Source organism: Cervus canadensis, chromosome 6, assembly GCF_019320065.1.
Source record: "Cervus canadensis isolate Bull #8, Minnesota chromosome 6, ASM1932006v1, whole genome shotgun sequence".
Lineage (NCBI taxonomy): Eukaryota > Metazoa > Chordata > Mammalia > Artiodactyla > Cervidae > Cervus > Cervus canadensis.
The window spans coordinates 13,399,938-13,426,275 of NC_057391.1; the positions used below are offsets into that span (position 1 = coordinate 13,399,938).

The window sequence follows — 26,338 nt, forward strand, 5'->3', positions numbered from 1 at the left end:
CTGTAAAGGTTTGGTCCCCACACAAGGCTGATAAAATGGTTCTTAATTACTAGACTATAAATACAGCTTTTCAGTAAAGTTGCACTTCTTTTCACACTGGCCTGTTTGATTTCTGATAATTTGTACTGCTGACTCTGCTTACCTGTTTTTCAATAGCTACAATCACAGTGACTTCTTGTCCATATGGTGATAGGTAAGTCCCCTTGGAGAACATCTTTGACAAACTACCCTATTGATCTCTGTAATTCTCTGCTGTTTGCAGCATTAAATAGAGCCTTGATTTCTTGCCTGATGTGCTCACTGTGTAACAATTAAGCAAATGTAATATTTTCTTGTATTACATGAAAATCAATAGACCTCTTGCTCTCATGGAGTTGATCATGGTGAAGGATGAACTCAACAATGGCTAAGGGCATGGTTCAAATATTTAAAATATCACTCCTTGGATTTATGAAGTCTTGTAGTGAACCATTTAGTCTGAAAAATGCTTCTCATTGAACAGCAATGGTTTAAGTTTTTTATTTGAAGTTGGATATTACATCAAAGTATTGTGGCGTAAAAGGGATAAAATATAAATGTTGGAAGTCAGGAGACTGATTCTATTTTTAGTAACAGTGCTGTCTTACTTTTTGACTTCAGGCTAATAACTCCTCCTTTGTGTCTTAGTTTTTTCTACCTGTAATCTGAGAAGGGCAAAGTAAGAAACCTTTCTACCTTAAAAGTGTATCTTGAATGTGCTTGTAAGCAAATGTCAGTCGTATTTCAGAAATGCTGGTTTTGTAATCCTCATTCTTGTTTTCCATTTATGTTTAAAGGGCCTCATCAGGAAAAGGATTTTTAAAATAGGGTGAGGGGAAGGGAGGAGGAGGCACACTTAAGGCAGTTTGTGTGAGCCTGTCTGCACATGCTGGCTATGCCTGAGATGGCAAGCAGGGTTCAAGTGGACTCTGCCCTTCTGGATAGCAGTTTTCTAACGAGGAGGAGTTGTGGAAACAGACAGCTTTTCTGCATCTACTTCTTTAATGGGATTTTAGTCTTTAATCCAGGCAAAACTTTTAAAAATGAAGATGAAGATTTATTTCAGTTTAAAATCTTGCATCTCTTCCATTGCTACTTCTGTACAAGTCATTGATCAAATGTTTGAAGAAATTTCTAGTCAAAATTCGAGCTTCCTGTGTAAGTGGTGAACCACCATAAAGATTCCATAACAGAAAAAAAAAAAAGAACAACGGAGTTGGGGGCAAGAAAGAGGTTGCTAATAATAAAGTCCCTAGTTTCTCAGTGCTAATGTCTTAACACACCAAATTGTACAAATGGTTATAAATTCTTTCATCATATACATGTGTTGTGTTTAGTCGCTCAGTCGTGTCTGACTCTGTGATCCCACGGACTGTAGCCCACCAGGCTCCTCTGTCCATAGGATTCTCTAGGCAAGAATACTGGAGTGTGTTGCCATTTCCTTCTCCAGGGGAGCTTCCCAACCCAGGGATCGAATCCAGGTCTCCTGCATTGCAGGCGGATTCTTTACCATCTGAGCTACCAGGGAAGTCCATATTCATCACACATTTGGTCACTAATATTTTGCTTATTGTTGGCTTCAGGAGAAATGGAAACATTTTTAATTATTAAAAGCCATATATATTTCTTTTAAAATATACATTTTGTGTCATTTATATTTATATTCACACAAAACTATAATCACAAAACATCTATAATTCTTCATGCAGTAATGTCTTTTAATTCCATTAAAGAATGAACATCATTTGAATGAGTGGAGGACCTAAAGACAAGGATCTGGATTTCATTTCATTTAAAAGCTAATACAGATAACAGAAACCTTATCCTAAAGCTAGTGGATTGGGTATCTTCTTTTCTTCAGCACTTAGCATTCAGACAGTAATGATGTTTGGGGCATCTTAACCTAAACCAGTACTTAGCATTACATCTCACCTGGGTCAACAGTCTAGGGTATCAGAGTTAAACTGTTACTGTAAATTAATGGAAAATGTAACTGCACATTGCTGAAAGATCAATGTCCAATAAAGGCTGCACAATCAAATCTTGTTGTAATGATTGAGGTCTTTAATTGCCTTTCAAAGATAAGGTGGTAATCAGCACAGCTTTAACTGATCTTTTTTACTAGTTCAATTACATGCTAATGACTAGTGCCAAGTCAGAATCTTTAACTACTTATACTTATTAAATCTTATGTTAGTAATGAAAAATTACTTTAGCTTACCCAATCGATAGAACACACATCTTAATTACTATATTTCACTTTTATACTATTTTATGTGCTTGACAAATGTTTCACAAGAGTTTTCCCAACAATAAGCAGTGTTAGTAGTAGTGAGCACAGGCCATAGAGTCTTTTTCTAACAAAAATTAGAGATCAGATACTAAGGGAAAAATTCTGCTTTAAACGAAGATGTGGATACAATAGTTCCCAATGATGCAAGCTTAGTCATCCAGTGACTTCTGAAAACTGTCTTGCAAATGAAAGTACTCTTAACACAACTGGGATGAAATAAATCTAGATTGTTTTTACTAAGTGTATTTCTAAGTTCCGTTAGCTTTCTAGTAAGGAAACTGATTTCATAAACAGCCTACTCTAAAAATCTATTTGGGGGAAGGATAAATGTTAGAAAAGGCAAATGACTAAATAAATTGAGGATCATCAAAATTAAAATCTTTTGTGTTTTAAAGGACTATCAAGAAAATGAACAGCTGACATGGTAGAAAATGTTTGCAAATCATATATATGATAAAAGGACTTGTAGCCAGAATATATAAAAAACTCTTCTAACTCAACAACCCAGTTGAAAAATAAATTTGGACAGACATTCCTCCAAAGAAATTATACAAATAGTTACTAAGCATGTGAAAAACATTTAACATTAACCATTAGGGAAATGGGAGTCAAAACCACAGCGAGATACAACTTCATACCCACTGGGATGGCTATAATAGTAAGTGTTAGCAAGAAATGTGGAGAATATGGAACCCTCATAACTTGTTAGTGGGAAGGTAAAATAGTGCAGTCACTTTGGAAAAGTTCAGCCATTCCTAAAAATATCAAGTATGAAGTTATCATATTACCCAGTAATTCTGTTCCTAGGATATATACTCGAGAGAGTTGAAAATATGTTCACAGAAAAACTTGTACACAGTGTTCATAGCACTATTCACTAGCAAAGAACTGGAAACAATTAAAATATCAATTGATAAATGGATAAATAAAATGTGGCATATTCACACAATAGAATATTACATATTCAACCAAAAAAAGGAAAGAAGTTCTGATTCATGCTATAGCACCAACAAAGCTTTCTTGAAAACATTACACTAAGTGAAAGAAACCAATCATGAAAGACCATATATTGTGTGACTCCATTTATAGGAAATGTCCAGAATAGGCAAATCTGTAGAGACAGAAATTGGACTAGTGATTGCCTAGGACTGGGGAGATTGGCAGGAAATGGAGAGTAAGTGATAGTGGGCATGGGGATTCTTTGGGGGATGATGAAACTGTTCTAATGGCCCCACAATTCTGTGACCATACTCAAAACATTGAATTGTACATGTTCAAAGGAAGAACTGTACAGCATCTGAATTAGCTTTCAATAAAGCCATTAGAAACTAGTAAAGCGGGGAGGGGATGGGTAGTTAGTGTTTATTAGGTATAGAGTTTTAATTGTGTAAGATAAAAAGTTCTAGACATAGATGGTAATGATGGTTGCACAGTGATGTGAATGTACTTAACACTGTATGCTTAAAAATGGCTAGCGTGATAAATTCCATGATGTGTATTTCACCATAATAAAAATAATTTTTAAAAATTCATAGTTCAGTAGTTCAGTCATGTCAGACTCTTTGTGACCTCATGGATTGCAGCATGCCAGGCTTCCCTGTCCATCCTGAAGCTTGCTCAAACTCATGTCCATTGAGTTGGTGATGCCATCCAGCCATCTTATCCTTTGTTGTCCCCTTCTCCTCCTGCCTTCAGACTTTCCCAGCACCAGGTCCGGGTCTTTTCTAAGGAGTCAGTTCTTCACATCAGGTGGCCAAAATATTGGAATTTCATCTTCAGCATCAGTCCTTCCAATGAATATTCAGGACTGATTTTCTTTAGGATGGACTGGTTTGATCTCCTTGCAGTCCCAGGGACTCTTCAAGAGTCTTCTCCAACACCACAGTTAATTCTTTGGCGCTCATCTTTCTTTACAGTCCAACTCTCACATCCATACATGACTACTGGAAAAACCATAGCTTTGACTAGACAGACCTTTGTAGGCAAAGTAATGTCTCTGCTTTTTAATATGCTGTCTAGGTTGGTCATAGTTTTCCTTCCAAGGAGCAAGCATCTTTTAATTTCATGGCTGCAGTCACCATCTGCAGTGACTTTGGAGCCCAAGAAAATAAATTAGTAAAGGATTCAATTAAATTTAAAAAAAGATTAGTAAAGGATTCAATATTACTATGATAAACTATGACTGCATAATTTCTATAGAAAATAGCTATTTAGAAAAATGTTAGAAATTAAAAGAAAAATTTAAAATAACATTTTATATGTTGTATTCTTGGAATTTTAAAAATTTTAGTATGAAACCTAGTTTGAATTAAATAGATGAAATTTCATTTGGGATCATTTTTAGTAGCATTAGGAAAAGGGTAGACTTGGTTTGAGTTAATTTAAGAAAAAACCAGGGAGTTCCCTGGTTGTCCAGTGGTTAAGACTCCATGCTTCCACTGCAGGGGGCATGGGTTCCATCTCTGGTCTGGGAATCAAGATTCTGCATGCCTCATGACATGGCCAAAATTTTTTTTAAAAAAGATAAGACCAAAGAAAAGTACATAAAATGTTGGTAAATGATCTTTTAGATCCTAGTTGCTGGGTAAAGAATATCAGCTACTACCAGAATGAGGTTTTATATAGTATTGCTTATAGCTATTTTAGTTGCACTTATATCATTTTAAATACAGTTTATGAACATTGTACTACTCCATTATATTATTAATTTATCTTCAGTGATATTTATAGTATCAATTTAAAAGCTGTAAAACTTCATGAAAAGTAGCCTAAACAAGGATTTTGATAAACCAAAGCTTTCAGATTTAGAAGCAAATCATGTACTTCTTAAGATTTGAAGATTTTTGATGTTGATGATGATAGAATTATGAACCTTATAAACTCAGTATTTTTTAGTTAACCTAAATACATAAATCTATTTGAATTCATCTTATGAAAAGAGATATGTCATTAGATATATGATCATTATATGCTTTAGTGATTCATGGACCTTGTTACATACATGCTTTGTAATGTATGAATTATTTAGCAAGAAAAATCACAATAATTTTGTTGTTACTCAAAAATTTATAGGTTGGCAGAAACAATTATGCAGCCCCTGAAGCTGGTATGTTAAGGTAACATCATTAACGCTACATATGATTTTTTTTAGTAGTTATTTGACATAACCTTTACTGCTTTCACTAGAATATATCAGTAATTTTACAACAATCTGTCTGTAAGCAGAACATTGAATTTATTAACCACAGAGTGATTCATTTAATTCTATTTTCATGTAAGTGTATAATTTAAAGTCAGATCCAAAATGTTGTCTACCCAAAATGTACAAAATAAAAATCAGTATTCTAATAAATACATGTGAATTTAAAACTCCATTGAGTGAAAATAGATATTTTTATTTAAAAAATGTATGTGTTTATGAATTGGATTAAAATAATTCATAAATGTAGGAGATTATCTTGCAACCTTTCTTTACACATAGTACCAAGGCTCTAACTATGAGATAAAGGCAAAATTTTGGTTTCTTATGCTTTCAAATATCCAAATTTAAGAAATGAAGGGACCAAGAATTTCAAAGTTTGAATTAAAGTTTAAATAGTGTCACTCATTTTTAGATTACATTAAACATCAACACTCATCCATTCATCCTACAAGTCCTTTGCATTGACCACGTTGAAGGCAATCTTTACTAATTTTACCTATCAACAAAATCTAGTAGTTCTGAATCTACACACAGGTTCATTCAAGCCATAGTGAAAAAGATGACTTCTGTACACAGCTGGATGACAACAATGTGTTACTAAGTTTTGTGTTTCCAGTATTTTTCATATAATGAAGGCTCTATGTCAAATGAACATGTGATGATTCAAAATCAAAAAGAAAGCTTGTCTACTTTTTTAAGAGCTTTAAGAAAAGGATACTTCAATTGGAAATCATATGGAGTTTTTTTACAAGAATAGTCAACAAGTCTGAAATATTATCTCAGGTGTAATGAACATACACTGTTCTATGCCTTCTGAAAAATAAAAGATTGGACTCGCGTTATCCTTTTGAGGCATCTCAAAAGGCCTCATTGTTTCCTTGTGCAGGAATTTTGCTATTTGAAAGTCAATGAAAGCAGAAACTACTAGGATGAGTTAGACTTACTCTTTTTAAACAGAACTAGAAGTAGTGTTAGTAATGAGGAGACAAGAAGAATATTTTGATTGATTTGGCAAAAAAAAAAAAAAGGAACGGTTACCTCTTGAGGTGGTGAGTCCTGTTATTGTGGATGTTCAGAGAGGCTGTATGATAATTCATTAGGTGAATGTAGAGAGAATTCTTGAATTGTGCAGAAGATTAGATTGGTGATTTTGTAAGTTTCCTTTATCTCAGATTTTATTATCATTTTTTCAGGCCTGGGCCTGATTTAGCTTGGTTTTATTGCTTTTCCACTATGTGTATAATACAAAGAACCTTGTCTTGAAGATGATAAATATGGTTTAAGTTCCTGCTGTACCATTACTGGTTGCGTAACACTGAGAAAGAGGAGAGTGAAAAAGGCTTAAAACTCAACATTCAAAAAACGAAGATCATGATATCTGGTCCCATCACTTCATGGCAAATAGATGGGGAAACAATGGAAACAGTAACAGACCTTATTTTCTTGGGCTCCAAAATCACTGTGGACAGTGACTTGCTCCTTGGAAGCATCTTTTAACTCCTTGGAAGAAAAGCTATGACCAACCTAGACAGCATATTAAAAAGCAGAGACATTACTTTGTCTACAAAGTTCCGTACTGTCAAAGCTATGGTTTTTTCAGTACTTATGTATGGCTATGAGAGTTGGACCATAAAAAGGCTAAGAGCCAAAGAACTGATGTTTTTGAACTGTGGTGTTGGCGAAGACTCTCGAGAGTCCCCTGGACTGCAAAGAGATCAAACCAGTCAGTCTGAAAGGAAATCAACCCTGAATATTCATTGGAAGGACTGATGCTAAAGCTGAAGCTCCAATACTTCACCCACCTGATGTGAAGAGCCAATTCATTGAAAAAGACCCTGATGCTGGGAGAGACTGAAGGCAGGAGGAGAAGGGGATGACTGAGGATGAGATGGTTGCATGGCATCACTGACTCAATGGACAAGAGTTTAAGTCACCTACGGGTGATGGTGAAAGACAGGGAAGCCTGGTGTGCTGCAGTCCATGGGGTCCCAAAGACTCAGACACGACTGAGCGACTGAACAACAATACTGAGAAAAATTAGAGCCTTCTTAGTATATATAATACACAATATGGAGTTTATCTAACACTTACATATTGTTCATTTGTGCTGGGTCCCAGATCAAGCACTTGATGTTGAAGCTGAAACGCCAATATTTTGGCCACCTGATGCAAAGAGCTGACTCATCTGAAAAGACCCTGATGCTGGGAGGGATTGGGGGCAGGAGGAGAAGGGAACGACAGAGGATGAGATGGTTGGATGGCATCACCGACTCGATGGACATGGGTTTGGGTCGACTCCGGGAGTTGGTGATGGACAGGGAGGCCTGGCGTGCTACAGTTCATGCGGTCATGAAGAGTTGGACACGACTGAGTGACTGAACTGAACTGAACTGAACGGAATCCTCTCCTAACAATTCTATGAATTAGACACTATTTTTACCCCATTTTTAAAGCTGTGGAAACCAAGAAGTCTTACTCAAGACTTATATCAACACACATGATGAGTGTTATTCTGGTTTCTGTAATCTGTCTACAGAATCCAAGTTCTTAAGCATTACTCTATACTTTCCTATGATGCACAGGGTAACAAAGGGAGATGTTTTAGAGCTTTGCAAGCTCTAAAGCCTCACAAAAATGTGAGATATATTTTATTCGTTAACACAAAGAAAATAATATAGATGCCTTTAAACAATCAAAAGAAGGAAATAATAAAACTTACATGATTTTCAGTAACACCAGCCTACTCTACCTTAGGGAAAATGTATTAGGTAGAAATTCAATCCAATGACATCACAAATTAGTAAATTTAATTCATGTTAGAGCATCTAAAATCCATAGCATAGGGACCTCCTTGGTGGTCCAATGGTTAAGAATCCACCCACCAGAGCAGTATCGTCCCTGGGGCGCAGAGGGTAAAGAGTCTGCCTGCCATGCAGGAGACCCAAGTTCGGTCCCTAGATCGGGACGATCCGCTGCAGAAGGAAATGGCAACCCACTCCAGTATTCTTGCCTGGAACATCCCCATGGACAGAGAAGCCTGGCGGGCTACAGCCCATGGGGCCTTGAAGAGTCAGACACGACTGAGCGACTTCACGTTTACGTCACGTTTACATCGCGTTTACCGATGCAGGGGACATGAGTTTGATCTCTGGTCAGGAAGATTCCACGTGGCAGCTGAGCAACTAAGCCCTTGCATCACAACTACTGAGCCTGCACACCTGGGGCTTGTGCTCCACAGCAAGAGAGTAGCCCAGCTTGCTCTAACTAAAGAAAGCCCGCGTGCAGTAATGGAGACCCAGTGCAGCCAAAAATAAAATAAATGATTAAAAAATACAAAATCCATAGCACATACTTGGTGTTCTACGTGTATCTGTTGAACTGTTGTTTCTGCTTCTGCATGCTGCTGAAATTGCTCTCACTGTCCTTTTTCCACTCCTGCCACAACACAAAAGTGTAGACTTTCCCATCACACTTTCAGGGGTTGGTCTCTTATCACTTTTGTCCATGCTTCTCCATATTCTTTTCTAAATTAATGGATATTAGCCCTATGAGGAAAATGTTATTTTTTAGTTGTTATTGTTATTCTAAATGATATCTTTTAAAAATTAAAATTTCTGAGACATTATTGGAGGTGTATAGCAACACAACTTACTTTTAAAAAACACTTTATTTTGGAAAAACTTTAGGTTTATTGAAAAGTTGCACTATAGTACAGAGAGTTCCCATATACCTTCACCCAGATCACCGTAATATTGCTGTTCAGTTGCTCAGTTGTGTCTGACTCTTTGCAACCCCATGGACTGCAGCATACCATGCTTCCCCGTCCTTCACTATTCCCCGGAGTTTGCTCAAACTCATGTCCATTGAGTTGGTGATGCCATCCAACCATCTCATCCTCTGTCATCTCTTTCTCCTCCTGCCTTCAACCTTTCCCATTATTAGGGTCTGTTCCAATTAGTCAGTTCTTCGCATCAGGTGGCCAAAGTATTGGAGCTTAAGCTTTAGGATCAGTCCTGCCAATGAACATTCAGGGTTGATTTCCTTTAGGATTGATGGGTTTGATCACCTTGCAGTCCAAGGGACTCTCAAGAGTTTTCTCCAGCACCACAGTTTGAAGGCATCAGTTCTTCAGTGCTCAGCGTTTTTTATTGTCCAGTTCTCAGATCCATATGTGACTACTGAAAAAACCATAGCTTTGACTACATGGACCTTTCTAGCCAAAGTAATGTCTCTGCTTTTTAATATACTGTCCAAGTTTGCCATTGTTTTTCTGCCAAGGATCAAGCATCTTTTAATTTCAAAAGCATCTTTTAACTTCACCATCTGCAGTGATTTTGGAGCCCAGGAAAATAAAGTCTGTCACTGTTGTCATTGTTTTCCTATCTATTTGCCATGAAGTGATGGGACCAGATGCCATGATCTTACTTTTTTGAATGTTGAGTTTTAAGCCAGCTTTTTCACTCTCCTCTTTCATCTTCAACAAGAGGGTCTTTAATTCCTATTCCCTTTCTGCCATAAGTGAGGTGTCATCTGCATATCTAACGTTATTGATATTTCTCCCAGCAATCTTGATTCCAGCTTGTGCTTCATCCAGCCCAGTATTTCATATGAAGTACTCTGTATATAAGTTAAATAAGCAAGGTGACAATATACAGCCTTGATGTACTCCTTTCCCTATTTGGAACCAGTCCATTGTTCCATGTCCCATTCTAAATGTTGCTTCTGAGGCAAGTAAGGTGGTCTGGTATTTCTATCTTTTTAAGCAATTTTTAGTTTGTTGTGATCTACACAAAGGCTTTAGTGTAGTCAATGAAGCAGAAGTAGATATTTTTCTGAAATTCTCTAGCTTTTTCTATGATCCAACAGATGGTGGCAATTTGATCTCTGGTTTCTTTGCCTTTTCTAAATCCAGCTTGTACATCTGGAAGTTCTCAGTTCACATACTGTTGAAGCCTAGTTTGAAGGATTTTGAGCATTACCTTGCTGGCATGTGAAATGAGTGCAATTGCGCAGTAGTTTGAACATTCTTTGGCATTGCCCTTCTTTGGAAGTGGAATGAAAACTCACCTTTTCCAGTCCTGTGACCTCTGCTGAGTTCCAAATTTGCTGGCATATTGAATGCAGCACTTTAACAGCATCATCTTTTAGGATTTGAAATAGCTCTCCTGGAATTGCATCACCTCCACTAGCTTTGCTCGTAGTGATGCTTCCTAAGGCCCACTTGACTTCACACTCCAGGATGTCTGGCTCTAGGTGAGTGATCACAGCATTGTGGTTATTAAGACATTAATATGGGTTTTAATGGGTCATTAAGACATTAAAATCTGTCATTAAGACATTAAAACTTTTTTGTAAAATTCTTGTATGTATTCTTGCTACCTCTTCTTAATATCTTCTGCTTCCCTCAGGTCCATACGATTTCTGATAGGTCTATACCCCTGATGTAAGCATTTTACATAATCATTGTACAGTACTGAAAGGTCAACATTGGTATATTACTGTATTATTAACTAAACTCCAAACTTGATTCCATATCACTGCTTTTTTATTACTCTTCCTTTTTCTGTTCTAGGATTACATTGAGGATCCCATAATACATTTAATCATCATATCTCCTTTGTCTCCTCAGGTCTGTGACACTTCCTTAGTTTTTTATGACCTTGACAGTTTTGAGGAGTATTAATGCAGAGTTCCAAAGAATAGCAAGGAGAGATAAGAAAGCCTTCCTCAGCGATCAATGCAAAGAAATAGAGGAAAACAACAGAATGGGAAAGACTAGAGATCTCTTCAAGAAAATTAGAGATACCAAGGGAACATTTCATGCAAAGACAGGTTCGATAAAGGGCAGAAATGGTATGGACCTAACAGAAGCAGAAGATATTAAGAAGAGGTGGCAAGAATACACAGAAAAACTGTACAAAAAAGATCTTCATGACCCAGATAATCACGATGGTGTGATCACTCACCTAGAGCCAGACATCCTGGAATGTGAAGTCAAGTGGGCCTTAGAAAGCATCACTGCAAACAAAGCTAGTGGAGGTGATGGAATTCCAGTTGAGCTGTTTCAAATCCTGAAAGATGATGCTGTGAAAGTGCTGCACTCAAAATGCCAGCAAATTTGGAAAACTCAGCAGTGGCCACAGGAGTGGAAAAGGTCAGTTTTCATTCCAATCTCAAAGAAAGGCAATCCCAAAGAATGCTCAAACTACCGCACAATTGCACTCATCTCACACGCTAGTAAAGTAATGCTCAAAATTCTCCAAGCCAGGCTTCAGCAATATAAGAACCGTGAACTTCACATGTTTGAGCTGGTTTTAGGAAAGGCAGAGGAACCAGAGATCAAATTGCCAACATCTGCTGGATCATCGAAAAAGCAAGAGAGTTCCAGAAAAACATCAATTTCTGCTTTATTGACTATGCCGAAGCCTTTGACTGTGTGGATCACAATAAACTGTAGAAAATTCTGAAAGAGATGGGAATACCAGACCACCTGACCTGCTTCTTGAGAAACCTGTATGCAGGTCAGGAAGCAACAGTTAGAACTGGACATGGAACAACAGACTGGTTCCAAATAGGAAAAGGAGTACGTCAAGGCTGTATATTGTCACCCTGCTTATTTAACTTATATGCAGAGTACATCATGAGAAACGCTGGGCTGGAAGAAGCACAAGGTGGAATCAAGATTGCCGGGAGAAGTATCAATAACCTCAGATATGCAGATGACACCACCCTTATGGCAGAAACTGAAGAGGAACTAAAAAGCCTTTTGATGAAAGTGAAAGAGGAGAGTGAAAATGCTGGCTTAAAGCTCAACATTCAGAAAACTAAGATCATGGCATCTGGTCCCATCACTTCATGGGAAATAGATGGGGAGACAGTGGAAACAGTGTCAGACTTTATTTTCTGGGGCTCCAAAATCACTGCAGATAGTGATTGCAGCCATGAAATTAAAAGATGCTTACTCCTTGGAAGGAAAGTTATGACCAACCTAGACAGCACATTAAAAAGCAGGGAAATTACTTTGCCAGCAAAGGTCCGTCTAGTCAAGGCTATGGTTTTTCCAGTGGTCAGGTATGGATATGAGAGTTGGACTGTGAAGAAAGCTGGGCACGGAAAAATTGATGCTTTTGAACTGTGATGTTGGAACAGACTCTTGAGAGTCCTTTGGACTACAAGGAGATCCAACCAGTCCATCCTAAAGGAGATCAGTCCTGGGTGTTCATTGGAAGGACTGATGCTAAAGCTGAAACTCCAGTACTTTGGCCACCTCATGTGAAGCGTTGACTCATTTGAAAAGACCCTGATGCTGGGAGGGATTCAGGGGCAGGAGGAGAAGGGGACGACAGAGGATGAGATGGCTGGATGGCATCACCAACTCAATGGACATGAGTTTGAGTAAACTCCAAGAGTTGGTGATGGACAGGGAGGCCTGGTGTGCTGCGGTTCATGGGGTCGCAAAGAGTCGGACACGACTGAGTGACTGAACTGAACTGAACTGTCAGATATTTTGTGTAATGTCCCTCAGTTTGGATTTGTCTGATGGTTTTCTCATGATTAGATTGATGTAATGAGTTTTGGGAAGAAGACCCCACAGGTCAAATGCCCTATTTATTGCATCATATCAGAGAGTACATGACATCAAAGAAGATGTTAACCTTGATCAGTTGGTTTGGATGGTGTCTGCCAGGTTTTTCCACTAGAAAGTTACTCTTTCCATCCTCTATTCTCATCATATTCCTTTAAATGAAAATCAACAAGTATTGGGAATTCCCTGGTGGTCCACTAGTTAGCACTTGGTGCCGTCACTGCTGGGGCTGGGTTTGATCTCTGATCGGGGAACTGAGATCCTGCCAGCTCAGCGGTGTGGCTGAGGGTGGGGCAGGGGAGGAGAAAAGAAAAAGAAAAAAGAATCCCCAAATCAAGTATTTGAATGTTGTATGCCTTGGACAGCAAGGACCAGTCAGTCCTAAAGGCCTGGTCCGTCCTAAAGGAAATCAACCCTGAATATTCATTGGCAGGACTGATGCTGAAGCTGAAGCTCCAATACACTGGTCAGCAGATGCGAAGAGCCGACTCATTGGAAAAGACCCTGATGCTGGGAAAGACTGAAGGCAGGAGGAGAAGGGGACAACAGAGAATGAGATGGTTGGATGGCATCACCAACTCACTGGACATGAGTTTGAGCAAACTCTGGGAGATGGTGAAGGACAGGGAAGCCTGGTGTGCTGCAGTCAATGGGGTCAACAAAGAATCGGACATGACAGAGTGACTGAACAATGCAGGGACACTAGGCGCTGAAGGAGGCAACTGGAATTCTTGAACAAAGGAGGCAATCGACATGTTATGAAGTTTGTGGTTCAATGGGAGTCTCTAATGTTTGTTGTCGCAGCCTCAGCGATGGTGGGGGTGAAGGCAGTGGGAAGGCAGAGGAACAACTGAGGCTCAAGAGAGGCAGGAGATACACACAGAAGTTGTATTTGTATTAGTCAATCTACTTTGCCTCCAAAACCCACTTATTCATTCATCCATTCAACAAATATTAAAGTGCACACTGTGTGCCAGGTACTATTTTAGGTACTAGGGATACAGCAGTGAATAAAACACGTCATAGATTAGTGTGGAGACAAACACAGGAGTGAAACCTGTGGCATGGTAGATTGTGATGAGTGTTAGAAGAAAAGTAAATTAGGGAAGGGGACCAGGCATCATGCACACCTGCATGACTGCATCCGTGGGTGGGGTGGGCTTGGGGTGGATTTTTAATAGTGAGCTAAAGGAATACCTCAACAAGAAGTTGATTTTTTAAAAGATTATTTATTTATTTGGCTGCACCTGGTCTCAGTTGCAGCACACAAGATCTTTGATCCTTGCTGTGGCATGTGGGTTCCTTTAGCTGTGACATGCAGGATCTTTAGCTGAGGCATGCAGAATCTTTTTTTTTTTTTTTTCAGTTGTGACATGTGGGATCTTTAAGTTGTGGCTTGAGGAACCCCTAGTTGCAGCATGTGGGATCCAATTCTCTGACTACCCCTCCCCCCCCCCCCACACTGGGAGCACAGAGTCCCAGTCATTGGACCACCACGGAAGTCTCCAAGAAGGTTATTTTTAAGTTAAGATCTGCAAAAGGTGAGGGAGTGAACCATGTGGATATCTGGATAAAAGCAATCCAGGGAGAGAAAAGGGCAAATGCAAAGGCCCTGAGGTGGGATGCCTGATGCATTCAAGGAACACTAAGAAAGAGGCTGGTGTGAATGAAGTTTGAGAGCTCTTAAAGCCAGGAGGTGTGGAGGGCAGAATGTATAGAGTTTTCCAGTCCAAGGAAAGGACTTTAGTTTTTATTCTGTGCAAGTTAGGAGGTGATCAGGAGAGTTTTAACCAAAGGAGTGACTTGATGTAACCTTGGTAATTGCGATGAGAATAGACTGTTGTTAGCAGTGGCAAGAATGGAAACAGAAGTTTAAGAGAGAAATATAGTATGAATATAATACTGGGATAATACCTGTGAAGCATTCAGAAGGGATCAAGGATTCTGGGTTAAGGATTTGTGATGGGTAGCAAAGTAAAAAGTGATGAAAGAAAACCTCTATGAATCAATGTAGCAGTAAAATGTTAATTTTCTTCATTTAAAAAATACTTCATAACAAAAAAGATAAATAACCCAATTAAAAAGTGGGCAAAGGACTTGAATAGACACTTCTCCAAAGAAGATATACAAATGGCCAACAAGTTTATGAAAACATGAACATTGCTAGTCACTAGGGAAATGCAAACCACCCCAGTGAGATATCACCTCATACGCATGGGAACATGGCTTCTAACAAAAATACAGAAAATAACAAGTGTTGGTGAAGATATGAAGAAATTACAACCCTTGGGCTACTGGTGGGAATGTAAAATAGTGCAGCCATTGTGGAATATGGCAGCTGCACAAAAAAATTAAAAATAGAATATGATCCAGCAATTCTACTTGTGGGTATATATCCAAAAGAATTGAAAGTACAAATTGAGTTGGTTTTCCCCATAGTACTATGAATAAAAAAGCCATTTTAACAAATTATGAGTTCATAGAAAATCTCTGGTTTTGTGGTCTATTTTTTCAAATAATAGGAAATGAACTTTCAATAAAAAGTGTATGGGGACCTTGAACAAACGATTTATTTTTCACAGACTGATGTGCAGGTGGAAAGGGGCAATTCTTTGACTATCTGGAGGATCTGACTAAATGAATTTCTACCTAAGCTATTAATTTACAATAACTGAAAAGAGATAATTTATCTCCTACAATGGACTTTCAAATTAAATATAAAAGGAACGTAGGTAGAGAAAATGTGCAGAAAAATTCGTATTATATCAAGACCGACAAATATTTAAATGATTTTTTTTTTTTTTGGTTGCATTCATCAACTGACTGTTAGAGGGAAATAACACTGCTCGCCCGAATTTATACAAATTTCAGTCCCCCAATGTAAAGCGATATGTAGATTTTTCTTAGAGATAAAGGACGAAACAATTTGTAAACGAATTTCCATATAGGCGTCATAGATCAACAAAATTGTGCATTTAAAAATCTGAGGTTAACAAGGCATTTAAAAATAATCAAGGGTTATTGCTACTACCTGTGACATCACCGATTGTGTAAACATTGCTGTCTAGGTGAAAATTTATGGGCTGTCTAGGATATTTTTTGCAACGGTTTAATAGGAAAAGGATGCCACAATTCCAAATGTCCCTAGGCAGTTTAACCTCTTCACTGAATTTCTTTCCTGTTGCTTTTCAGTAGGGGGCTGTTTGCTATTTTAGGGCAACCGTGGGGTAAAGAACCTCACTGAAAAATACACAGTCATATTACTCATTTGGGAGACAGATGATCTCTAGATCTGTATCTTGGAAGAAGGAAACCTTGTTCTTGATCATTTGATGCACAAACTCCGCGAATATTTAAGTACACGGGCTGATAAAGCAGGAATTAACGAGAGCTGCAGTTCTATTTTTCTAGCCTTCTGTACAGACAAACAGTACGCATTTGAAGTCATCAATCGGCTTTTGGCGGACCCCTGCCCTAATTCACTTTCCTCCTTCTTTTGTTAGGTGCTTTTACCTTGACGACTTTAATGAGGATCGGGAAAGGAAAGGGCCGTCTCCGTGGATGGTCACTTCGCGACCTCTCGGGTCTAGCCAACAGAGCATTCCACTTGATATCCTCACTCCAGCCCCAGCACCAAGCACTTGCTCCTCTGGTCCCGCCCCGCGACGCGCGGGGGCGGGGCCGGCCGGGAGCTGCCCTCTTCCAACATGGCGTCGCGGGAGGCGGGTCCGCTCTCCGGCTCCCGGGGTTCCGGCGCTGCGCGTTTTGGTTCCGGAGTAACGGTGCCCTCGCCGCTGCCTTCCCCCTCCTGCCGCCGTCTTCCCCCTCCTGCCGCTGCCGCCGCCGCCGCCGCCGCCAAGATGTTGGCCTCGGATGGCCGTAGCTGAGTCGCGCGCCCCGCGCACTTTGGCTGAGGTGGGGCAGGGGGACGGTCCGCTCGACTTTCTTTTGGTCCGGCGGCCCTGGGACTCCTCCCTAACAGCCCCGAACCGAGTCCCCCCAAGTCGGGGACCCTCCGCTCCTCTTAAAGAGGAGTGGACACCTGCACCTGTATCTCCCTAAAACGGGGTCCTCTCTTTGCCGTCCCCTCACACCCACACAGACGGCAGAGAGCTTCACGATCCCGTTTGCCATCTTCTCCAACTCCAGAACCTTCTGACCTCCGCTAGTTCCTCCTGGCTTCTGCCCCTTACCCCGTCCACGCTCATCAGGAGACGTCCCTCAGCCCCCTGGGCCTGGGCCTGGCTCCCAGCCTGCGGGCTGCTTCCGGACCACCTCCTCTCTTCACTCCTCCTGCCCCTGCGTGCTCTGACCCTCGGTCCTCTTGGCGCCCCCCTCGTCTAACCAGGAGGGCGGGGGGCCCCTACCAGGATGTGAGCCCCTTTCACCTGTAATGCGTGGCTGGTCCTTGGCCCTTCCATGCCATGGAGAACCAAGTGCTGGTGATTCGCATAAAGATTCCCAACAGTGGAGCGGTGGACTGGACGGTGCACTCGGGGCCGCAGCTCCTCTTCAGGGATGTGCTGGTGAGTGCTCATCACAGTGTCATAGGGAGTGGGGGCCGGCATTTGTGGGGCAGTCAGCACTGTGATCGCCGAATCTTACCCTGGTGGCCTGAGCTAGTGGCCATTGCTGGCCTCCATGTGGGGGCAGTTTTATTGCTTCCACAAGCATTGATTAATTGCATGGGCTGAAATCTGTCAAGTGTTGAGGTCCCTGGGGAAGTAGAGATGAATCAGACTGGACCCCTGCCCTCAAGGAACTCAGCCTGGACTGGGATAAAATTTTTTACACAGAAGCAACCAACTGAGTTACAAAAAGCTGAATCTAGAAGAGAGTTTTGTGGAATGTTCCTGGCCGGATTCCAGGCCTTTCTACTGAGTTCTCTAAACTTGGTAACTAGTGAAAAAGAGAAAGTAGACAAGTCTAACCAATCACGTTTTAGCAAACCTAAAGTGTCCTAAGTTTTAAGATAGTGTTTTATCTAAAGAGACAAAGAGAAGTAAAACGAAGAAAAATGCAGCTCATTAAACTATGACATGCCATGCATTGTACAAAACCCAATTTCAGAGATGTTACAATAGAGGTGTTATTTCACAGATGTTAAAATGTACTTTTAAGACTCAGTGAAGCCTTACTTTCATAATAAATATTCAAAATGTATTTCAAATAAAATGGAATGTTAGACTTGGCACTCAGCTTTCTTTATAGTCCAACTCTTAACATTCATACATGACTACTGGAAAAACCATAGCTTTGACTAGATGGACCTTTGTAGGCAAAGTAATGTCTCTGCTTTTTAATATTCTGTCTGGGTTGGTCATAGCTTTCCTTCCAAGGAGCAAGCGTCTTTTAATTTCATGGCTGCAATCACCATCTGCAGTGATTTTGGAGCCCAGAAAAATAAAGTCTGTCACTGTTTCTATTGTTTTCTCATCTAATTGCCATGAAGTGATGGGACCGGATGCCATGATCTTCGTTTTTTGAATGTTTAGTTTTAAGCCAGCTTTTTCACTCTCCTCTTTCACTTTCATCAAGAGGCTCTTTAGTGCTCTTTGCTTTCTGCCATAAGGGTGGTGTCATCTGTGTATTTCTCCTGGCAATCTTGATTCTAGCTTGTGCTTCATCCAGCCTAGCATTTCATATGATGTGCTTTGCATATAAGTTAAATTAGCAGGGTGACAATATACAGCTTTGATGTACTCCTTTCCCAATTTGGAACCTGTCTGTTATTCCATGTCCAGTTCTGACTGTTGCTTCTTGACCTCTTCCTTCATGGTAAGGCCCAAGCTCCTTGGCATGGTCCTCTGGATCGTTCTTGATTGGCTCATGCCTGCCTGGCACCAGCTTCATCTCTCACTACACCCACATGAGCATCCTGTCCTCCAGATATATAGAATTAACCTTGAGTTCTCCAAGGTGCCCAGGCCATGTCCACTTGGCCTCTTTCTTTATCTAGCCTGTTCCTACCTGTCCTTCAGAGTCGAGCTTCACTTCTCTGCGTTGGTTTTGGTCACATGCCCCTCCTCTGTGTGCCCACAACTTTGTTCTGGCAAAGTACATGGGATTTGTGCTAATTTTGTTGGTCCCGTCCACTAGATGATAAAATTCTAGAGGAGACAGACATCTCTGTTTCTGGTGCTACCTGGGCCCCTGAAAGATTTGTTTATGAGGGAGCTTCAAAGTTCAAACCACACCATTATGGTTTTGTGGATAGCACACTAAGTTTTGAATCAAGAACTTTGGATTTAATTGTAACTAGGCAAGTCACTGGAGAAGGCAATGGCACCCCACTCCAGTACTCTTGCCTGGAACATCCCATGGACAGAGGAGCCTGGTGGGCTGCACTCCATGGGGTCGCTAAGAGTCGGACACGACTGAGCGACTTCACTTTCACTTTTCACTCTCCTGCATTGGAGAAGGAAATGGCAACCCACTCCAGTGTTCTTGCCTGGAGAATCCCAGGGACGGGGGAGCCTGGTGGGCTGCTGTCTATGGGGTCGCACAGAGTCGGACACAACTGAAGCGACTTAGCAGCAGCAGCAGCAGGCAAGTCACTGTTCTCCGAGCCTAAATTTTCTTGCTTGTAAATTAGGAGTAATGATACCTGCCTCAAAGACTTGTAAAGATTAACTGAGATTGTATTTTTGATGAGAAAGACATGAGATTTCTTTGACTTTACTCATTTGAGACAACAGAAGGTATTCTTTTAAGTAGAATGGTTGTTGTTGTTTAGTTACTCAGTGGTGTCCGACTCTTTGCAAATCAATGAACTGTAGCCCACCAGGCTCCTCTGTCCGTATGATTTCCCAGGCAAGAATACTGGAGTGGGTTGGCCTATCCTTCTGCAAGGGATCATCCTGACCCAGGGATTTAACCCACATTTCTCCCTTATTGGCAGGCGGATTCTTTACCACTGAGCCAACAGTAGAATGAGCCCGAGTGGAATGGTACAGTGTTTGAAACAGACTCTTGAGCCAGGCTGACTGGGTTTAAATTGCAAACCTTACTGTACTCACTTGAGCAAGTGTTTTCTGTATCTCAGTTTCTTCTTTGGTAAAAAAGAAAAAATAGGGTTGGGGGATAAAAGTAGTGCCAACCTCATAGAGTTCTGAGTTCTAGGGCAGTCAATACCTGTAAAGGCCTTACAACAACCTAGAGCTTACTAAGTTCTAAGTGTTTTTGTTACAGCAACAGAAGCGATTGGGCCTGGGCATCTCTTAGTTGTACATTGGCTCAAGGATGACTGGCCTAAAAGTAAACCTTGCACAAACAGTTCCATGATTGAGAGCTCAGAGTGCAAGGTGCCTTTACACGTGCTTACTCAGATAAGCTCAGGTGGAGCGTATTATGTTGGGAAGGCCACTTGTGACAGTGGGGGCAAATCAAGTTATTTGAACTGTGAGCTCAAATCTTGCAGGACCTCTGAGCTCTCTTTTCCAGGTTCACCTTCAGCAAGAAACCAATAGTCACACCAGCATTTTTGGCTGGGAACCTTAAAATTTTAAGCCAAATGAAACCTGCACTGTTCCCCTTCGTCTCATGTAACTGTCCTCACGTCATTTTTCAAATGAGCACTCATGAAACCCAGATGAGGAAAATGATAAAGCCATACGGCTGGCTTGTGGCAGAACCAGACACAAAGCCAGAAGCAGTTTGTAGTCACTGAGTCAGCTGGAGCTGAGGGTGTTTTGGACTCGGAGTCAGTAGTTGAGGGTGCTGCTCATAGCTCTCCCAAATGGCTGGGACTCCCTGGGCAAGTCACGGGGCCTCTCTGGTGGCTGTGTCCTTCGTCTGAAGGAGTTAGGGACTGGCTGCCATGTGAAGGAGGCCCAGCTGGTCCTCTGGGGCAGAGGCATTTGGGTTATCTGTTTTTCAGCTTTCTGTGTTTCACCTCGTTTAGGCAACACATTCCCCAATTTGGGGAAAATTGTGTAGGAGGTGTGGATTAGTGAGTGGTAGTAGAGAACGTTCCACCTGTCCTCTGAATCCTCTCTCCCAAGTTCCAGCCCACATTTCCTCTTATCTGTGAAGTGTCTGTCTTAACTGAGTCTGTGATTTTTCCTGCCTTCTGACTTAACCACTGCTATTTGCTAGTTGATGTCTTTTGTTTGGCCCTTTTATCATGCTGTGCGTGCTTGGTTGCTCAGTCGTACCCTACTCTTTGCGACCCTGTGGACTGTAGTCTGCTGCTGAGCTCCTCTGTCCATGGGATTTCCCAGGCAAGAGTGAAGTGGGTTGCCATCTCCTTCTCCAGGGGCTTTTTCCTGACCCAGAGATTGAACCCGCATCGCCTGCACTGTGGGCAGATTCTTCACCAGCTGGGCCGTCGGGGAAATGTTGAGTGTTCTGAATTGTTAGTCTTTTAAGTTTGTCTCTATTTTTATGACAGATTATAATCTTCCTGACATCAAGGAGTACGTCATATTCTTCTGTTACCTACACTTTTGTTATCTTTGTGCTCCTGGCATGTTGTGGATGCTCCCTTATATTTTTGGTTTGCCATTTGTTTGACTGAAGGGAAGGAGAAGAAAAGGATCAAGAAACGATCGCCATCCAGTTGTGTAAACCCATGTGCTCTTTTGAAACCTTCTTTAGGTCGGGTAAAATGTTGAGAGTAAAATAGGGTCATTTTGAAATTAATCATTTAAAATACAACTGGGAAATATGCATAAAGTTGGATGTGCCTGCTTAGAAAAGACCAGGAGATTGTGTAGATTGTGTTTTATTTTCCAACTTTTTACAGCTTTGTAATCACAATAGCTCCACTTTATTTGCCTTAACAGAACAAGTGGCTGGTTATGTTCATGTGACTCTCATGATTCTCTCATGATTCTTGCTTTTTCTTTCTCTGTTTCTCCATGTTAGATGTAAAGTTTGTGTGGCTCCTTATTTATGTTGATGGGCTAAGGAGGCCATTGCTGCCCAGCAGTGTATTCAAATAGTTGTTAGAAATTAATATTTTATGGGGATCTGCTCTTCATAAGTAGGAAGGATCCTAAGTTAGTTTGCTAATTCTGTAGGGTTCACACCTCGAGATTGGTTATCTGAAAGTAAGCAGTCATAACCTAGACTTGGAGAGTTGGGAAGGTGGAGGGTGTTCGCCCTTCTCTCCCCCTTTTTAAACCAATACTGGCTAGTCCTCGGTAAATGCATAGCAGGGTTAAGTGAACCAGAGATCATCCTCCATGAATTGTTAGGTGCTGAAATTTAGGGTTTTGTTATGAGCTAAGATTTGTAACGTTCCAGTCACCAGTGACTGTTTTATTTATTTAACAGACGCTAATACTGCACTTACCACGTGCTAGACACTGTTGTAAGCACTTTGTAAATATTAACATATTAGTCCTACAAGGTAGGTACAGTTATGATCTCATCTTGCACAGAAGGAAATGGAGGCCCAGAGCGATCCAGTCACTCGGGGCCTGAACAGCAGAGCCAAGGTCCAAGCCTCGCAGTTGGGCTCTCCTCCACACTCTCAGGATTTGCACCGGTTGCCTGTGTGTTCCATATGAAGTCAGCAGTTTTCATTTACCTGTCAGGAGATACTTTCTACCTACAAATATCTAGAAAGAATTTTTTTTTCAATATTAACATCTTTCACAGATACTTCCTCAAAGAGTTGTTTCATTTGCTAAGACTAAAGGAAAAAAAAATCTCTTTTGGCTGTAATGAGTGAGGGCTGCCTATGATGGTTCCTTCTGATCAATTTTATATGCACAGATTTACTTAAAACACATGTACACACACAGTGGAGGCGAGGCTATTATGCAAATTTCCACTGCAGCAAAAGCTTCTAAAGCACTGCCTTTAGAAGGAAGTTGCAGCCACCACACCGCTAAGTGCCCTGCTTGGAAGGGCTGTGGGTGCCCTGCTGAGAAATGCTGCCAGCAGCTTTGTCAGCCGGCGCCTGGTACCAGCTGTGGCATCCCAGGAGGGATGTTGTGGCAGAGCTCCCCGAGAGCGATGGAGCGTGTAGACCATTTGGGTTGGACTGGACATCATGGAGGGTCACTTTTCCCAGAGCTGTTTCTCGAAGGTGTTCTGTACCCCTTTAAATAAACTGTCTCTGTAGACTATTTTTCAAGTGTTTTCAACTTTACAGGTTCATTTAAACACTGATACCAAGTTATATGCACTTCTTTTGTAGGCTCGATTAACTCTGTTTTGATGTCATTAAATATGTTTCTCAGTTGCACAGAGTTGAGGTTGATAATTCTGTGTATTAAATGTAGTATTATAGATTGACATCATCATCATGGAAACTCGTTTTTTGAACTCTTCCCGTTACGAGTGCAAGGCGTGGCATTGTTAGTTACATATCAAGAACTACATTTGTTGAAGATCTATGGTATATTAGGTTAGTTCATGTTTATTACATTATTTAATACTTCTTACATTACCTCCGTGAGCACTGGGCTTCCCGAGTGGTTCAGTGGTAAAGAATCTGCCTGCCAGTGCGGGAGGCGCAGGAGACATTGGTTCTATCTGTGGGTCAGGTAGATCCCCTGGAGGAAGAGACGGCAACCCCCTCCAGTGTTCTTGCCTAGAAAATCCCGTGGACAGAAGAGCCTGATGGGGCTGTAGTTCATGGGGTTGCAAAGAGAAGGACACGACTTAGTGACTGAGCGTGAACACAAGTACCGTAAGCATCATAAACCCATATTGGAGGATAATCAAATTCAGGCTCAGAGAGGATGAGTGATTTGTTCCCAGTCACACAGCTTGTTTAGGCAGAGCTGAGATTCAGATCCAGGCCAGTCTGACTCCTGAAACCTCTTTTTCTACTAACAGTACATTCCTTCTATAGCTTCCCCTAGAAGAAACCTATTTTTTTTTTTTGTAAATGTGCAACAGTGTACTTGTCTATGCTATTGAATCCAGGGTAAAAAGTTACATTATTCATGCAGAGTAGAAAGGACTTTTTAATGATCCCCTCCCCTAGAAAAGATTTAAACTCTAGAATAGAGATTTAAACTCTGGACTTAGATTGCTGGGCTAAATGTGATTATGTGCTAATGTTTTTATAGTTTATGCCAACATTTCAAAAATCTTTTCCAGGTTCTCGTATTTCCTCTAGGATTTGCCACATGTTAGCAGTAAAGAAGATGGCTAATTGTGTTTCTTTATTCTTTCTTTCTTTAGGATGTGATAGGCCAGGTTCTGCCTGAAGCAACAACCACAGCATTTGAATGTAAGTCTGGGTTATATACTTTGACTATTTCTCTCTGCAGTAATTTTTCAAAGGGTTTATGGGTTGCGTTACTTTAGAAACTGACAAAAACAGATTATTTATGATCATCATATGGTACATTTAAATATTTATAAATTAATGCAAGTTTAATGATGATACTGAGCCAAGTAATATTTTCTTATTTAATCATATCTTGGGTGTACATATTTCTATAATATAGCTTTAATTACCAACATGACCTTTATCTGCTCTTGCTCCTCACTGTAATAATATTGTAGGACAAAATGAAACGTGTAAACTACCTGTAGGCCAGTGATTATTGATGAAAAGATTTTAATCCTTTGCTCCCTTAAAGCAACAGAGTAGAGCGATTAAGTGAATGCTGCGGGAATAATTCTGCTTTAGTGGGGCTTGGCAAGGCTTTTGGATGGGGACAGCAACACTTCAGGTCTTGAGTCATTCCCCACCCCACCCCCCGAAACCAGTTTGCTTGGGGCCTAGGGTGAGGGCAAGGTGTACTAGAAAACTGGTTTTGACATTAGCGGGGGGATGTGAAGGGCCGAGTAGGATGAGAGTTTAGTCAGTAGCCCAGGGCCTCTGGTGTTGGGAAGGATAAAGAAAGGTTTGTAACTGGCCTCATCTTTTATTGATGATGTGGTGGTCTGCTTTTCTTTGTGGAAAAATGTACAGTTTCTCCACATGATTGTATCTTTTTGTTCTTGTTTTTTAAGTAGATGGTTAATGACAGAGAGTACAAGATCCTTTCTTTTATTTATGTTCTCTTGGAGACAATTTGACAATACTTACCAAAATATAGAATGTTCAAAACCTTTGACTGGACAGATCCACTTTTAGGAAACCGTCCAACAGAAATACATACACATGTGTTGAATGCTCTTCAAACAAAGCGTACATCGTGGAATTTGTTTTTTTTTTTCTTTAATTTTGGCTTCTCTGTAAGGCTTGTGAGATCTCAGTTCCCTGACCAGGGATTGAACCTGGGCCACAGCAGTGAAAGCATCAAACCCTAACCACTAGGCCACAGGGAATTCCCTGGAATTATTTTTAAAAGCAAGAAATTTAGAGGTAAGCTAAATGCCTACAATTAGTTAATTAATTAACTATGGTCTGAAGCATTAAGTGGCGGCTAAAAAGAATGAGAATTTTGAACATTGACATGGAAATATATTTGGGATATACTATTAATAAACAAAATATGTATGGTATGATCCCATTTTGATTAAATATAGTATGATCCCATGTTTATTCCCTACTTCCACCTCCCAACTTCATGTACATACTGAGACAAAGATCTGAAGGGGTGCCTTCCACAGTGCTTTCCAGCGGTTTCTCCTGGAAAGCAGACTTGGGGCTGTCGTGAGGGAAGAATTGACTGAATGAACACACTTCCTGCTTTATCTCTGTCTCTCTATTGCTATTGCTATATCTCTGTTGAATGTTTTTCAACAGTCACTACATGGTTTTAAAAGCTACTGGAGTAGAACTCTTAATTAATAAAGAAGAGTGTTGTATTAACCACACTGAACTCCATATACTACTGAAAAATAGTATGTATATCTGAAATACATGTTAGTGTTACAGGCTCTTCAGACACCTTGAGGTAACTTCTTGGGGATGCCAAGGATTTCATGGATAGTCTGGTAGTTAACATTTGGGGTACTTAACTGTTGCCAGATGCTGTGTTAAGAGTGTTCCATGAATATTACTCAGCCATTAAAAAGAATTCATTTGAATCAGCTCTAATGAGATGGATGAAACTGGAGCCCATTATACAGAGTGAAGTAAGCCAGAAAGATAAAGACCAATACAGTATACTAACGCATATATATGGAATTTAAAAAGATGGTAACGATAACCCTATATGCAAAACAGAAAAAGAGACACAGATGTACAGAACAGACTTTTGAACTCTGTGGGAGAAGGCGAGGGTGGGATGTTCTGAGAGAATAGCATTGAAACAAGTATACTATCAAGTGTGAAACAGATCACCAGCCCAGTTTGGATGCATGAGACAAGTGCTCAGGG

General features: G+C 40.6%; 1 protein-coding gene across 6 annotated transcripts in view; it reads left to right on the forward strand.

The window, feature by feature from the left end:
• Positions 1-16,866: 16,866 nt before the first annotated feature.
• MAP2K5 (mitogen-activated protein kinase kinase 5) overlaps positions 16,867-26,338 on the forward strand; it is a 261,289-nt gene continuing 251,817 nt past the window's right edge. Inside the window, exons 1-2 of one of the 6 annotated variants that reach the window (XM_043470889.1) lie at positions 16,867-17,624; positions 24,244-24,292. In XM_043470889.1, coding sequence (XP_043326824.1) covers positions 17,523-17,624; positions 24,244-24,292 — 151 coding nt within the window. In that variant the 5' untranslated portion in view covers positions 16,867-17,522. The remainder of the gene's footprint in view (positions 17,625-24,243; positions 24,293-26,338) is intronic. The other 5 variants (XM_043470888.1, XM_043470885.1, XM_043470884.1 and 2 more) reach the window with 5 other exon arrangements.